Consider the following 17210-nt stretch of genomic DNA (forward strand, 5'->3'; position numbering starts at 1 on the left):
CACCATATGCACCAATGTTCATCACACTGCATAAAACTTTATCAGAATATCCTCGATTCCTGATCATCTTTTTTACGAGGGTGGTTCGTAACTACAGGTTGTACGTAAGTCGAACGTTTATAACCCGGGGACTGCCTGTACTCCATCAGTTCACAAAGTTTTTTTCACTTGTATGCTATGTAGTTTAACAGATATTTTTAAATACACTTGTTTTTTACAACTCTTTGTCTGTTGTGAAATGCCTTTTTATTTACACTGAGTTGTACATAAAGGGGGCGCAGTGAGTTTAACCGGGTTTTGCTCTCTGGTGGGTTTGGGGTTTGAATCCCGCTTGAGGTACCTTGTGATGGACTGGTATCCCGTCCTGGGTGTGTCTCTTTCCCCCCCAGCCTTGCGCCCTGTGTTGCCGAGTTGGGCTCTGGCTCCCCGCAACCCCACATGGGACAAGCGGTTTCAGACAATATGTGTGTGTGAGTTGTACATCACTGGAGAAGAGCATCAGCTGAAGGATATTTATTCAGAGTAAACTAAAGGCCATTTCACAACAGACAAAAAGTTTTAGACACAGGTGTGTTTCAGAAATGCAGTGCACCCAGTTCAGTTTGTCAGTACCTCCCTGGTACTAATGGTAATCAAGGCTGTGCCATGGTTCCATGGTTAGGAGGGTAAATACAAAAAAGGAGTTAACTGCAGTTTTAACACTGCGCAGTTAGTCAAAAGCATTGACTAACTGCATAGTGTTAAAACGGCACTGTTCTTTCTATTATGCTAAAAACTACCTTTTGCACATCACTCATAATGAATGAAATATACTGTATGTACACATTTAAAAAAAATAAATAGTTGTGAGAAAGTCATTTTAAATGAGCCTTTTAATTTTGTTAGAAGACATTGACTTTTGAAAACTAAGCTTGTCTCACTGATTGTGAAATGGGTATAAAAATAGAAAATAAAAACAGTTTACACACAGTATCAATATCAAATCATTTTATGCACAAAATGAAATAGTTCTTCCATATACTACTGGATTTCTATCTGATGCAGACATGTGATTCTTGAGTACAGTCAGTTTGTCACATGCCGCAGTATAAACCAGTGTATATATTCTATGAGAAGCTCTATGTAGACATTTTTTAAAATTTTGAGTAGATAACATAGTATTCTACCACTGTGTTTATGGAGCACATAGGAAATTGGAGGAGAAGTGAGTCTGGAAGAGATTCTATTAGACACTTCTTTAATGTTCAGAGAAGTTTCACCAGTCCTGAGTGACAGAGGGAGGTCATTCCACCACAGTGCAGCCAGAAACAAAAAACCTTTGTGTGGTGTCCGAAAGGAAGGTACACAGTTCTTTTGAGGTTTCACTGAAACAAAGCACTGGAACACTTGAAGTGTGCAAATAAAAGAGTTTATTAAGAACAGTAGTTCATGTCACAAACTCACTTCACACCGCAGAACCTCATCCCCTTTTGCGCGAACAAACCTGCGTTATATATAGTGCCACCAATAACAATTCCTGCTTCTCTTATGAAATAACCAATGACAATTATCCTTTGTCAACTTACACCCTACAGGCTGGCAGGAACCTTTCTTTTACAAAACTCTCAATAATTCATTCTTGGTGTAAAACACCACACTTCATACTTCTAATTTTGAACCTCTTGTGCATGGCACTACCAAGAGGGCAGTGCTGGAGAAGCAGCAAGAGTATAGCAGTCTAGCTGGGGTGTATAAAGCGATCATTTCTCAAAGGTATTGTGGTGCAGAACCACTGATGGCGTTGTAGGTTCTAACAGGAGTCCTGAACTTGATGTGGACACCTCCGGGAAGCCGAGGTAGGGAGATATATGGCAATGGCTTGCCAAGTTGTGCAGTGCTGCGTTATACCATCAGCTTGTTAGGAGAAGTGAATTGGTTGTTACTTCCAGGCTCCTCATGGATGAAGTAGGTGAAATGAGCAAGTTGTCTAGTTTGGCCCAAGCAGAGATGTCTGAAAGGCAAGTGGTGATACATGAAGAAAGGTCAGAACATCAAGAGGGAAAATGGGAAGATTCGTCAGCATGGCAGGAGGACACATAGGGCGCAGTGAGAGGGCCCAAGGAAGAGGTGTTGAGAGAGAAAATGGAGGACCCAGTACCGAACCCTGTGGAACACCAATTGAGAGATCCTGAGGGGAAGACCAGGAGCCATGCCAGACCACTTGGTAGGATCTATCAAAAAGATTGGACTCACACCATTTCAGTGTTGTCCCAAGCTGTCCAAGAGAGAAGTTGTGATTTGTCAATTGTTTTTTCAGAGTAAATTTTGGCATTGATATTTTTTACACTAAAAGTGAGTGGATGGGTGAACAGAAACAAAGGAACAGAAATGACATATTTAGTTAGTGTACAAATGTGTTGTATGTTCTGTGCTATTACAATGGTGACTTTTACCAGTTGGCCAGTCATTGCTGTGTTTACTATGACTAAGTGTTACACACAAAATAAAAATCAGCTTCACCATCACTTAAAAAAACTAATAAATAATTTGCTTTAAGTAGTGAAAAATATGCCTATGTCATTGAACTTGGACCAAAAAGCTATGACTTCTTTGGGACACTGGAGGGAGTGAAGCTACAGAGGACTGACATGCTGCAGTGACTTCAGATGCAGGGCGGAGTTAACTCATGAGTCACTGATCTAAAGTCCTATTTTACACCTCTGTGGAAGCAGGAACAGGGCTACTGATACATATAAATGGGCCACTGATCACACATAAATGAGGAGTACTGGAGGCAACATCAGAGCGCCTAATTAGCATTCACTGGTTGAGGTGAGGCTTTCAACTTTTTTGTTCTCTTTCTCCTTAATTTATGCACACATATATACCAACAATTGATGGAATGTTAGTGTCACTTTAAGATTTCAATATGCTTTTATCATAATGAAGCTGTCTGTTTACATTACTAATTTCCTAATGAAGGAAATATGGTCCTGAGAATCAGAAATTATGGTTTGCAATGTTGAGATTTTAAGGGTTAGGGATGTGTATCTGTCAAAGCTTGTCAAAGTCCAATTTGCAGACTTGTTTCTAAGAAAAATTTTAACATTTACCAAATGTTCACCATTTTGGGCTACTATCTGGGAATTTGGTATTAAAAATAACAGGAGAACAAAATCCCAACCATGAAAAATATTAAAAATGATCAATGACAAGAAATTAAATTGGTTGTAATTACATGACTAACAACTGTATGCTGCAAATTTCCGTTAGTTTTCTATTTCATTTAGTCTGGTCCTTTCACTCTACCAAAGCGGTTCCAGGTGTTATTTAGCTCCCTATATTTACTAGAAATGTGTGTTCTTTTATTTTGACAGGGCAAGAAACTTTTTTTTTGCAAAAATGGAGGACTTTGAATATGGAGGTGAAAACTATGAAAATTACACCTATGAATACACAACAGAAGGACCTGCTAAACTGATCAGCCAGAGCTCTTGTTTGAATGAGGTGTCCTGCATGTCTTCACTTGTCACAGTTGTCATCATCTTCCTGCTGGGAGTCAGTGGGAATGGCATTGTCATTTGGATCGCTGGCCTCAAGATGAGGAAAAGTGTCAACATAGTCTGGTACCTGAGCCTGGCCATTTCAGACTTCATGTTCTGCGTCTCTCTCCCCATGACTGTTGCACATATAGCCACCAAAGAATGGGTCTTTGGGCTCTTCATGTGCAAGTTCACCTCCTTCATCATGTTTGTCAACATGTTCAGCAGCATCTTCCTCCTAGTCATCATCAGTGTTGACCGCTGTGTCTCCGTTGTGCTCCCTGTCTGGGCACAGAACCACCGCACAGTGAGGAAGGCTTCCCTTGTGGTCATTTTCGCTTGGATTGTCTCCATTGTCCTGAGCTGGCCTTCAGCAGTCTTCCGTGAAACTAGACGGATGTGGGAAAAGGTTGAGTGTTTTACTAATTATAATAAGTATAACTCAACCTCCATTCACGGAACTGTGGTTATAACTCGTTTTGTCTGTGGCTTTGCTATTCCTTTTGTAATAATTTCCTTGTGCTATTCTATTATTATATGTAAACTGAAGAGCAATCACATGAGTCAGAAGTCCTCGAAACCTTTCAAAGTCATGTCTGCACTCATAGTAACTTTTTTCATATGCTGGTTGCCCTATCATGTTTTCATGCTACTGGAGCTGAAATTTTCACACTACCATCTTGAGACCTTGAGAGCCGGCTTGACATGGGGCAGCATTCTTGCGTTTGCCAACAGTTTCTTGAATCCTGTTCTGTATGTCTTTATGGGCAATGACTTCAAGCAGAAATTCAGGTACACCATGCTGTCGAAAATAGAGAATGCAATCGGTGAGGATGGACGCACGACCAGCCGCTACTTCTCCAGATCCAGTTCAGTGGAGGGGAGAGCTTCAACTCACATATGAGAACCCAGACTGAGATCTGTGTACAGAAGGCACTCATGCTCCATGGTGACACACAGCATTGGGTCACTGGGGGTCACCAATAGGCCTGGAGCTGTGGGTTCATTTCCTGCATGGGTCATTTCCACCATTTTTCATCACATCAGCTTTCTTTAGTGTAGCACATTTGCAGATAGGTCATCGTGTATTTTACAGTTTATTTCTCCCAAGGAAGCAAAAAGAAAAGTAAAATTTGCAAACTGTAAAATACTGGAAAAGATTATCATTTAATATTGCCAGTAGAATGATGGATGAATGTTGGATTGCAAGGATACGTGAAAGAGCCCATTTATAGGAGGTGCCGTGATGCTGCCAATTATTTACTCAAAGAAGGGTGAAGGAATAAAAATTCTCGACAGTATAATGTAAACAGATATAGTCACATACAGTTTTCAGTTTTGTATTAGTTGTGGTGTTAATATTTCTTCTTTTGCAGCTTTTCAATGAGCATATTACAGAAGGCATATGCAAGATCTTTAGTAGCTGGAAACTGCAAGTCAGCAGAAATGAAATTGTCTGCAATTAGACAGGAATAATGTATAACAACATTGGTTTTGCTTTAAGTGAATATGTAAAATCAATCTACGAACTCAATGTCTTGGTTTCTAATGTCAGTCCTTGTACACTACAGAGATTAAGTCCAGACAAAATATTTTTACCCTAATGCTTTTGTTTAACCTCAGTTATTTATTGCAAGGTTTTCCTTTCACTTTTATCACTTACAACATTGTCCAGTATTTTTCATTTTTCCATAATTATCGAAGCAGAGCACTTTCGGAACCCACTTTCAAATACCACACTTCTTTACCAGGAATGATGTATTAATATATATGTATGCAAAGTCATATAAGATGAAGGACAGCTTTCCTTTTTCTTTAAGGGAGCATGCAAGAAATATCTCTGAAATTATTAAATTAGTTCGACCAAAAACATCTTTGGAAAGGAGCTTGGTGGTATGCAAAAAAGTACAATTTAACAACTTTGTTTTGACATAGTCTTACAACATCGGATAAAGCACTATTTTGATGAACATCAGCAGCTTGTGGTTGTTACTCGGATGCCACATAGCTTAACAGACTCATTTGTAAAGTAACTATGATCTACATATCTGCGACACTGCTTGTGAAGAACAGGAAATGTGACCAATGATATGTTGCAGAAATGCTCTGCACTCAGTTCATTTTCTCATCACACTCTTATCATTAATGTTATTTGACACTGAGCTGTAAGAGGCGTCTTTGGTAAGTTGATATAGTATTAATGCTGCTCTTTGCATCAGAGTTAAAAAACTGACTTGCTGATCAGTCAAAAGCATTGAAATTATGCTGAAACTTTCTTTTAAAGAACACATTTACAACATTCATTCATTTTTAGCAATTTTGAATAAAAATTTCAAATTTTGATAGAAGTTTGCCTTTTGAAAAGTAAGCATTTTCCAGATTTTTTTAATCAGCGTATTACCATAAAAATATAAATGCATCACAGTATGCATATAGTAGCAATGTCATCTTTTACTGTATAAAGTGAAATGGTAGCGCTTTCACTACCATTAGTAGTGGTAATGGTACTCAGCTTAAAAGTAGTAGTTGAAACATTTACATGCCTTTTTGTTTATCTCTGTTTTTAGCCAAGTGAGAAGGAGACCCATCTCTGCTGTGTATTTCATGCTTATTAAAATGTGTAAATACTGAAAAATTGAAATAGTGAATACGATCTGAAATAAGATGTAAATACTGCAAAAATTATCTAAATGGCACGTATTGCATATTCATGTATAAATTATGCATAGTGTACTGTTATATAAAAAAGACAGTCATGTAATACAAAAAAAAGCCTCTCTTATTCAGTTCAAAACTTTTTCAATCTAGAAGCTTGTTGGTGTACGTTCTACTAAATGCCACCAATTACCGTAGAGAAAAATCAAGTGCATTATGTTTATTGCATTCATATTGTGATGACTCTTTTCTATATCGGTGTCTGTTTTGGATATTGTTATTGGTTTGGATATTGTTATTGTCTTGTCTTGTATATTGTTGTATTGTGTTTCATGTTTGGCACCAAACCACAAATACAGTAGTTCCAGTATGCCATATAGTGGTGATAAAGGCTTCTCACTTGAATATATATTTAAAGAAATCAGCATGGCAGTAAAATTGCACTTCTTTTCCTAGTTTACATTTCCAGTATTGCACACTGGCTTGTGTTTCCTATAGGTAGTACTCTATGGCAGTACTTTCTCTTGGAAGATTTATCTGAACTTTACCAGGCTGTGTGTCTATTGTATGTACTGTAGATGGAAGTTTTCAGGTGTCCGGACACATTCTTAGCAGGACATGAGGCAGGACGTTGGCTGAGCCACTCAAGCCCGCTGAGCTATATGCTGCAGAGCCAGTCAAAAGACTGAATCTGCAGCTGTGGCTTCGTGGTACAGATCATTGCCCTGATGGCTAAGTGCACTTTGCTAAGACAGAGATTCAGCAATATTCGGAAGCCTTATACTAGTCACTGCTTGTAACATGTCATTGTGATACAATTTGAAAACTCTACACTTTTCATGAGTTTTCCTTAAAATTCAATAACTGAACACAGAGAGGTATTTTTTCTCCTGGAATTGCTTTTTTGCACATGTAGAAGCTACTAAATGTAAATACCTTTTAAGGTACTCCTGCCTCCAGATCATTCAAGTTTTCCATGTTTATTTAATATTAATAACGGTCTCTTTATGTCTCTGCTTTGGAACACTGGACGTATTAACAACATTCATTAGAATGCTTTATTATGTGCTGAGGTTTATTTGTAATAATATAGTAACAACCTTCACCATTTTTTCCTGACAGAAAGAAAGATCAAACGATGGATTTTAGTGACTATCAGGACTATAATGACAATGTCACACACGGTTACGAAAAGACACATAGTATAGATGATGAATCATCTTCATGGAAGGGTGCTTATGTGGCAATGCTGGTGCTTAACATCATGATCTTCCTGCTGGGAGTCAGTGGAAATGGCATTGTCATTTGGATCGCCGGCCTCAAGATGAAGAAAAGTGTCAACATAGTCTGGTACCTGAGCCTGGCCATTTCAGACTTCATGTTTTGTTCCTCTCTCCCTATCATTGTTGTATATATGGCCACCAGTGATTGGATCTTTGGAGTCTTCATGTGCAAGTTCACCTCCTTCATCATGTTCATCAACATGTTCAGCAGCATCTTCCTCCTAGTCATCATTAGTGTTGACCGCTGTGTCTCCGTTGTGTTCCCTGTCTGGGCACAGAACCACCGCACAGTGAGGAAGGCTTCCTTTGTGGTCATCTTCACTTGGCTTGTCTCCGTTGTTCTGAGTTGGCCCTCAGCAGTCTTCCGAAGTACTCTTCAGACTCAAAAGACCACCACCTGCTTCAATAATTACAACTCAACCTCCATTCATGGAACTATTGTTATCAGTCGTTTTGTCTGTGGATTTCTAATACCTTTTTTAATCATTATATCTTGTTATTCTATCATCTTCTGGAAGTTGATGAGCAACAGAATGAATAAGTCCTCCAAGCCTTTCAAAGTCATGTCCGCGCTCATAGCAACATTCTTTGTTTGCTGGCTTCCATACCACATCATTGTGCTTATGGAAGCAAGCAACAGATATGACACGAATATGGTGAACAGATGGATTAGGGTGATGACCACTCTTGCTAGCGCAAACAGTCTCCTAAATCCATTCTTGTATGCATTTATGGGTGAAGACTTCAAGCAGAAATGCTGGAGGTCTGTTCTGTCCAAAATTGAAAACGCAATTGGTGAAGAGACACACACCACAAGCAAATGGGTTTCCGTTTCCAGTTCTGTGGATAGAAGAATGTCAACCATTGTTTAAAAACAGATTTGCAGGATTTAGTGAAGTTGTTGACTAACAACAACTCCTTCCTGTTTCACTTCATTTATGCAATTAGTTCAGTCATGTCAGGCTATGTGTGAATATTTTGGAAAATGTAGTTGCTCGCACTGTTGAATATGTGTTTTTTTCTGTGCCAATGTCCTCATCTAGTCATCAGTTTTTAATTTGTATATCTGAACGTTAACTTTCAAAGTAGCTATGATGGAGGTGTCTTTCGCTTAAATACCATGGGTATCATTACAGCTGGATAGTGTTCCTAACACATGCTTATGAGCAATAGAAAGTTTAAAAGTTGTTTATTGTCTTTTTATCTTGTTTATATCGTATTGTGTTTTTAAGGAAGCTGTTGCTTTAAGTCTTCCTCATACAGCTTGTGCTTTAAACTTTGAGGTTTGCTTTTTGAAGAAGTGCTTCAGAAGTGGACGTTCCGTTTTCCTCTTTTTGAATTAAAAACACTGCTTTGGGACAGCTGGTAGCGTAGTGTTTAGAGCTGTTGTTTTTGGATGCAAAGGTTGCAGGTTTAATTCCCCTCTGTATGCTGTAGTACACTTGAGCAAGGTGCTTACCTTAAATTGCTCCACTCAAAATCACCCAGCTTTATAATATAAATGGGTAAAGAATTGAAAGTTGCTTCGGAGAAAAGTGCCAGGTAAATGAAAAAACTCTTTTGTTACAGATATGGAGCACAGCTTGTGGTTTATGTGGTTTTTGAAGGCTATATTTCACTTGTTTTAAACAAAGTTTAAGAATTTGGGGCACTATTACAGTTGCCATCTGAGGGTGTTCATCAATTAAAAAGTACTACAAAGACTTTCATGTGAGGAAAAACACAGAAGCACTGAAAGAAAGTCTTTAAACTATTTTTAAAGATTGCCCATTAAAATTTTTACATGTTTTTATTACACCAGTTTGCACAACAGCTGCACAGCAACTGGTCTGGTTAAATAATGACTTGTTTTCTATAAAATCTGCTAATTGAAATAATGCAATATGGACAGCTGCCTTTTATTTATCATCTGTAGCGCATGCACTTATGATTGCTTGCCTCACTGAACTGTTTCATACCAGTGTATAAGGTAGCCTGAAAGGCACACAGCCACTGTGTTGCACTGGAACTGAACTGTTCCTTGAAAACCTCGAATGGCTGAAATAACATGAGAGCAAATGCAACTGGCATTTTTGTATCAACTGTTTTTACATCCTTTGTAGAAATAAAGGACTGCATAATAGGCAAAAATCCCTTTGTACTAAATAATAAAGATAAGAAAAGGCATGTATTCTCATAAGCCACTGCAGTTTTTCATTGTATAGTACTTTGGTATATAAGCATTGAGTGTACTGTGCATAATGATAAACTTCAAGTGAAAATTCCTAGTTAGTATAAAATACTCACCTACTGTACTCAAGAATAAATACCAAAATACTGCAGCAGGTCTGAAACAGAACACCACACTGAGTCAGAATATTAGGAAATTTTTAATTACAGGTACATCCTGAGCCGAATTCCAGGGAGTGCAATATCTTATTTAGTTTCTGCCTTTAAAGGGGAACAGACAATTCCATACGTAAGAAATGTATATTAATATTTGGTCAAGCAAATTTTCTGTTTGTCTTTCCTATGTCACTGTTACATTTAGTAGAAATTACATTCATTCCATACAAAACACATTCAAAGCAATATCTCTGCCAGAATAATAGTAGCCTTTCCCTATTCTCCTTCCATTACAAAGATTATTTATTTAATCTAACTACAAAAATATACGTTTATGTCACTTCTGTTTCACACATAGTCTGAAACCGCTTCTCCTCTGCAGGGTCGTGGGGAGCTAGAGCCTAGCCCAGCAACAAGGGGCATAAGGGACACACCCCGGACGGGACACCAGGCCGTTGCAGGGCACCCCAAGCGGGACTCGAACCCCAGACCCACCAGAGAGCAGGACCTAGTCAAACCAACTGCACCCCACAGTTATTGCAAGGCTGCTATAAAAATTTATAGCAGCCTTGCAATAACTGTGAATTCTCAGAATGATGAGCACTAAAATATTCTGAGAGATGGAAGGGAGTTAAATTTAGATATAATCACAGACACATTGACTGAAACCACTTGTCCCAAGCAGGGTCACAGTGAGACGGAGCCCAACCCGGGAACACGAGGCGCTAGGCTAGAGGGGGAGAGGACACACCCAGGACAGGACACCAGCCTGTCGTAAGGCACCCCAGGTGGGACTTGAACCCCAGACCCGCCAGAGAGCCAAACCCGCTGCGCCACCACACCACCCAATTTAAATGTAATATTAATTTAAATAACTTAAAAAGAGTAATGAAATGTGCATAAGAAGCACTGCTAGAATGTGATCGTTTTCACGTTTTATAACGTTTTATAACAAAAATAATTCAACAACACAGCAACTTCCAAACTACCATTACCACCAAAAACATATTCTCCATTTTCCCTCAAAAAAAAAAAGAAAGTACATCAGTATTCTTAATGCATTTTAAACAAATTTTGGTGTAGCAACTCACAGTCACCTTGAAGACAACATCAGAGGTAAATATCTACTTTTAAGTGATACAAAAGGCTCTGCTGTAGAGGGGTTTACAAAAATAAAGTCACGATGTCCCTGGAGTGCATCTCAGCATTTGAATTTAAAATTTTTAAAAATTAATTTAATTCGAGATTGTATAATTCATTGCCATTGTCATTTCCTTAGCGGGGGTGCGGTGGCGCAGTGGGTTGGACCATGGTCCTGCTTTCCGATGGGTCTGGGGTTCGAGTCCCGCTTGGGGTGCCTTGCGACGGACTGGCGTCCCGTCCTGGGTGTGTCCCCTGCCCCTCCGGCCTTACGCCCTGTGTTACCGGGTAGGCTCCGGTTCCCCGCGACCCTGTAAGGGACAGGCGGTTCTGAAAATGTGTGTGTGTGTCATTTCCTTGTCATCCCTTGCCAATTCAACACATCGTCACCCACTGAATTCACAGGCCGAGGGACAACAAAGATATATTCAAAAGTTCCCAGCGTATTATTCAGTAATTTATTATACTGCCTAACAGGCATTACACAAAGTGAATCAAGTGAACTGAAGAGGTCAATTAAAGAGTTTCACCTCCTGAAAAATGCTATAAAATTGCTGCTGGTACAGTCTCTGGTGCCATCATCCCATCATAATGAAACAATTTAACTACAAAATCAACATTTAACCGTTTTTTTTTAAACTTGTTCATTACAATTCGCCATGTTGACTGCTAACTGATTACACAATCAGTTGAGCATAACGAGTGTTGTTAACAGCAGAGTAACAGAGCGAGATGAAGTAGCACTCAATTAATAGGCATATTTCTTATTCATAAGACCACAGATAAAGGCAATGATAACATCATGTAAAACAAGACAGTATTTTTTCAGTCACCACCACCTGCTCAAAATCATGTTTCCAGTAGAAATGCTGTAATCATAGCTACATTAATAGGAGTTAAAGCCTTTATTTTTTATTTTGTGTCATTTGCCAAAACTAACCAAGGCTATATATTATGACATTCTCACTCATGAATGTTCATGACACAAACATGAGGTTTGTGGTGCGAAAACTAATTTCCAGAGGCGTGCCATTAAGACACAGCTGTGTGTGTCTCAGCAACAGTCCTCCTTTTTGGGACGCCTCTGTCCAACAGCAATTTTTGTCTTCTGTCTTTGGTCCACCAGTTACAGATATTTGAGAAACAATGCATGGTAGTTAGGGATATCTGCATCAGAGGCAGACATGATGGGGACATTTCAAACACAGGGAAGCAAGCTGAGGTATGCAAATCCCACTACTTATATTCTAAACATATTGCAAGCAGTGCTCATGACAGCAGGTTTGTGCTTAAATTACAATCACAGTAAAGTGTAATTTAATCTCAAACGTGTTAGTTACAGGTTATAGCAGCACAACTGTCATTTGACAACAGAAGGGGAAACAAATGGATTCATATTCATATGAAAACAGATGTAGTCCTAACCATTTTATTTTATATGTGTTCCAAAACAAGGTAGAGCTTTCTGTTTCTCAAGGCATGAACTGAACACATACCTGCACATCACAGGTGAAAGGAAGTAGTCTCACCTGTGCATTGAACATAGCACTGCCCAAATATTTGTTACCCATGGCGGCTTTACCTGAACTATGCATTCTTCATTATTGCAAAGTGAAGTATTCTAAGAGCACTGATATTATACACATTGGTACTACGAACACAGTGCATCTTAACCATTGGCTTAAAGCAGGAAGGGAGCAAAGTTCTTAGGAATGTGTATCAGGAAGGAAGGATCATCTGCGCTGGTAATCCTCTGGAACCCCTGACAGCTTTCTCTGCTTCAGGGTGTGGTCCACGGTTATGATGAGGTCATCAATAGTGGCCCGCATCTCAGCTGTGTAGGGGTCATATTCCAGCTTACGGAGGCCAGAGCGCTTGAAGTTGCCATCCTTTTGACCCTCCACACACAGCAGGCGGTCCTCAGACACCTCCAAGCCCAGGAAAAGCACTATGTTCTTCAGCTGAACGAACAGGTCCTTCTTCAGCTCCTCAAAGTGGACCACGTGCACTCGCTTCCCAAAACTCAGCCAGTCCAAGGTGTGGGATGCCCACCATGGAGCATAGTTCTTCACAAACTCAGGCCACTCTGCATAAGGACAACAGAGCCTCTGACAACATAATACACAATATGTGCCATCATTACATGATGCTTTGGGTGAAGTTAAAAGTCATATTTCATCATTTACTGTTTGGGCCCATGGGGAGCATGTTTTTCCATCCATTATGGTAGTAAAGGACTGCATAATGAGCAAAAATGCCTTTGTACTGAATAATAAAGATGAGAAAAGGTGTGTATCTTCATAAGTGGATGAAAATTCATTTAGAACGGGTAACTGTATATTTCTCCTTAAATTTTAGACAAAGAATGCAGTCATCCCCTCTGCGAACCGCCACCTTAACGTGGTGGAGGGGTTTGAGTGCCTGAATGACCTCAGGAGCTATGTTGCCTGGGGCTATATGCCCCTGGTAGGGTCTCCCATGGCAAACAGGTCCTGGGTGACAGACGAGACTAAGCGCGGTTCAAAAACCCCCTTATGACTGTAAAATCAAGGCTCTCGTTCACCCCGCCCGGTATGCGGTCACCGGGGCCCCACCCTGGAGCCAGGCCTGGGGGAGGGGCTTGCATGCGAGCGTCTGGTGGCCAGGTCTATGCCCACGGGGCCTGGCCGGGCTCAGCCCAAAGCCAAGACGTGGAGCCACTCTTCCGTGGGCTCACCACCTGCTGGAGAGGCCGTAAGGGGCCAGTGCATTGTGATTTGGGCGGTGGTCGGGGCCGGGTGCCCGGCCGACCCAAACCTCGGGCGCCAACTCTGGCTTTTGGGACTTGGAATGTCACCTCACTGGCGGGGAAGGAGCCTGAGCTAGTTCAGGAGGTTGAGAGATACCGTCTAGATATAGTCGGGCTCACTTCCACTCACAGCTTGGGTTCTGGAACCACTCTCCTCGATCGGGGGTGGACTCTCCACTATTCTGGCATTGCCCAGGGTGAGAGGCGGCGGGCGGGTGTGGGCTTATTAATAGCCCCCAGTTCAGCCGCCATGTGTTGGAGTCTACCCCGGTGAACGAGAGGGTCGTCTCCCTGCGCCTTCGGGTCAGGGAACGGTCTCTCACTGTCGTTTGTGCTTATGCGCCTAGCGGCAGTGTAGAGTACCTGGCCTTTTTGGAGTCCCTGGGGGGCGTGCTGGAAAGCGCTCCCACTGGGGACTCTGTCATTCTACTGGGGGACTTTAACGCCCACGTGGGCAGCGACAGTGATACCTGGAGGGGCGTGATTGGGAGGAACGGCCTCCCTGATCTGAACCTGAGTGGTGAGTTGTTATTGGATTTCTGTGCTAGTCACGGTTTGTCCATAACAAACACCATGTTCATGCATAAGGGTGTCCATCAGTGCACTTGGCACCAGGACACCCTAGGTCGGAGGTCGATGATCAACTTTGTAGTCGTTTCTTCTGATCTTCGGCCATATGTCTTGGACACTCGGGTGAAGAGAGGGGCTGAGCTGTCAACTGATCACCACCGGGTGGTGAGTTGGATTCGATGGCAGGGGAAAAAGTTGGACAGACCTGGCAGGCCCAAACGCATAGTGAGGGTCTGTTGGGAACGTTTGGCGGAGGCCCCTGTCAGAGAGGTCTTCAACTCCCACCTCCGACAGAGCTTCAACCAGGTCCCGAGGGAGACTGGGGACATTGAGTCCGAATGGACTATGTTCCACACCTCCATTCTCGGGGCGGCGGTTCGGAGCTGCGGCCATAAAGTCTCCGGCGCCTGTCGCGGCGGCAATCCCCGAACACGGTGGTGGACACCGGAGGTAAGGGATGCCGTCAAGCTGAAGAAGGAGTTCTATCGGGCCTGGCTGGCTCATGGGACTCCTGAAGCAGCTGACAAGTATTGGCGGGCCAGACGGAGCGTGGCTCTGGCAGTCGCCGCGGCAAAAACTCGGGCCTGGGAGGAGTTCGGTGAGGCCATGGAGGAAGACTTTCGGTCGGCCTCAAAGAGATTCTGGCAAACCGTCCGGCGACTCAGAGGGGGGAAGCGGTGTTCCGCCAACACTGTTTACAGTGGAAGTGGTGCGCTGCTGACCTCAACTGAGGATGTCCTCGGGTGGTAGAAGGAGTTCTTTGAGGATCTCCTCAATCCCTCCGACACGCCTTTCGTAGGGGAAGCTGAGGCTGGGGACTCGTCCATTACCCTGGCTGAAGCTGCTGAGGTAGTCAAAAAACTCCTCGGTGGCAAGGCTCCGGGGGTGGATGAGATCCGCCCCAAGTTTCTCAAGTCTCTGGATGTTGTGGGGCTGTCTTGGCTGACACGCCTCTGCAGCATCGCGTGGAGTTCGGGGACGGTGCCTCTGGACTGGCAGACCGGGGTGGTGGTCCTTCTTTTTAAGAAGGGGGACAGGAGATTGTGTTCCAACTACAGGGGGATCACACTCCTTAGCCTCCCTGGGAAAGTCTATGCCGGGGTACTGCAGAGGAGAATCCGACCGATAGTTGAACCTCGGATTCAGGAGGAGCAATGCGGTTTTTGCCCTGGCTGTGGAACACTGGACCAGCTCTATACCCTCACTAGGGTGTTGGAGGGTTCGTGGGAGTTTGCCCAACCAGTCCATATGTGTTTTGTGGACCTGGAGAAGGCATTCGACTGTGTCCCTCGTGGCATCCTGTGGGAGGTACTTCGAGATTATGGGGTTCGAGGCTCGCTGCTACGGGCTATTCGTTCCCTGTATGACCGGAGCAGGAGCTTGGTTCGCATTGCCGGCAGTAAGTCAGACCTGTTCCCGGTGCATGTTGGACTCCGCCAGGGCTGCCCTTTGTCACCGATTCTGTTCATTATCTTCATGGACAGAATTTCTAGGTGCAGCCAGGGAACGGAGGGTGTCTGTTTTGGTGTTTGCAGGATCTCATCTCTGCTTTTTGCGGACAATGTGGTCCTGTTGGCTTCATCGAATCAAGACTTACAACGTGCGCTGGGGAGGTTTCCAGCCGAGTCCGAAGCGGCGGGGATGAGAATCAGCATCTCCAAATCCGAGGCCATGGTTCTTAGTCGGAAAAAGGTGGATTGCCCCCCCCCCCCCCCCCCCCGGGTTAGGGGGGAGTTGCTCCCTCAAGTGGAGGAGTTTAAGTATCTCGGGGTCTTGTTCACAAGTGAGGGAAAAATGGAGCGGCAGGTTGACGGACGGATCAGTGCGGCGTCCGCAGTAATGTGGTCATTGTACCGGTCTGTTGTGGTGAAGAAGGTCGTAAGGTGAAGCTCTCAATTTACCGGTCGATCTACGTTCCTACCCTCACCTATGGTCATGAACTCTGGATCATGACCGAAAGAATGAGATCGCGGATACAAGCAGCAGAAATGAGTTTCCTCCGCAGAGTGGCTGGGCGCACCCTTAAGGATAGGGTGAGGAGCTCAGTCACCCGGGAGGAGCTCGGAGTAGAGCCGCTGCTCCTCCGCATCGAGAGGAGCCAGTTGAGGTGGCTCGGGCATCTGTTCCGGATGCCTCCTGGACGGCTGGCCTGGGAACGCCTTGGGGTTCCCCCAGAGGAGTTGGAGGAGGTGTGCAGGGAGAGGGAGGTCTGGGTGGCTCTGCTCGGACTACTGCCCCCGCGACCCGGTCCCGGATAAGCGGAGGAAGAAGATGAAGATGAATGCAGTCATCTTTGACACAAAAGATGTTTATACACAAAAAGCAGAAAAAAATAGTCTGAGGTATTTTGGACAGTACTCTGAATTGCTTCTGTTATGAAGTTGTTTGCAAGGTCATCAGTTTAACTTTTCAAACTTTATTCCAGTATGGAGAAAAAAACTGAGAACTCACTTCAATTTCTTTGTACATTTGATTTGATTGATTTCTTTATAAACTGAACACGAACACCTCTCACAGTTCACCTGTGATTTTACATTACACTTTTTTACAGAATCATCATTAACCATTTATGCAGCTAGACAGCAAATTAGGTTATAAATGCCTTCTTCTAAGGTCATTTAGCAAAACCTTCTTGAGGCTAAAATCAGCAATCTCCCCAGTTTAAGGTCTATGCCTATGTCCTTAATGATGCCTTTGCCCTATGAGATTTATATCCATCTATCCACTTTCTTGCCCACTTGTTCTACAAGGGTCACACACAGCAATAGGGAGAAGAAAGAGGCCTAGACATTCCTGTCCCTCACAACTTCTTCCAGCTTAACCCAAGGGATCCCCAGCCGCTCCCAGGCCTACTAGGAGATATAATCTCTCCAGCGGGTCCTGAGCCAACTTCGGGGTCTCGTCCCAGTTGGCCATGCCTGGTATACC

The 17210-nt window shown here is 42.9% G+C and overlaps 3 protein-coding genes across 6 annotated transcripts in view; 2 read left to right on the top strand and 1 right to left on the bottom strand.

Annotated features, from left to right (window-relative positions):
* Window positions 1–2737: 2737 nt before the first annotated feature.
* Window positions 2738–7356, top strand: LOC108932497 (chemokine-like receptor 1). 2 transcript variants are annotated; one of them, XM_018748936.1, is made up of 3 exons: window positions 2738–2811; window positions 3357–3930; window positions 7299–7356. In XM_018748936.1, exons 2-3 carry the CDS (start codon window positions 3382–3384, stop codon window positions 7323–7325), a joined length of 576 nt encoding a protein of 191 aa, XP_018604452.1. In that variant the 5' UTR covers window positions 2738–2811; window positions 3357–3381; the 3' UTR covers window positions 7326–7356. The 2 variants fall into 2 exon arrangements, with proteins under 2 accessions (XP_018604452.1, XP_018604451.1); XM_018748935.1 differs by lacking the exon at window positions 7299–7356 and having other exon boundaries at window positions 3357–5690.
* Window positions 5886–8833, top strand: LOC108932498 (chemokine-like receptor 1). Its single transcript, XM_018748937.2, has one exon. It carries the CDS (start codon window positions 7315–7317, stop codon window positions 8329–8331), a length of 1017 nt encoding a protein of 338 aa, XP_018604453.2. The 5' UTR covers window positions 5886–7314; the 3' UTR covers window positions 8332–8833.
* A 2393-nt stretch (window positions 8834–11226) lies between these two features.
* The window catches only part of wscd2 (WSC domain containing 2), a 76177-nt gene continuing 70193 nt past the window's right edge, over window positions 11227–17210 (bottom strand). For 2 of the 3 annotated variants that reach the window (XM_018749144.2, XM_018749143.2), the window contains exon 9: window positions 11227–13010. In XM_018749144.2, the coding sequence (XP_018604660.1) occupies window positions 12658–13010 (353 nt within the window). In that variant the 3' untranslated portion in view covers window positions 11227–12657. Of the gene's footprint in view, window positions 13033–17210 lie in introns of all 3 variants that reach the window. The other variant, XM_018749146.1, reaches the window with a different exon arrangement.

This window comes from Scleropages formosus, chromosome 19 (genome assembly GCF_900964775.1).
Source record: "Scleropages formosus chromosome 19, fSclFor1.1, whole genome shotgun sequence".
In the NCBI taxonomy this organism is placed as follows: domain Eukaryota; kingdom Metazoa; phylum Chordata; class Actinopteri; order Osteoglossiformes; family Osteoglossidae; genus Scleropages; species Scleropages formosus.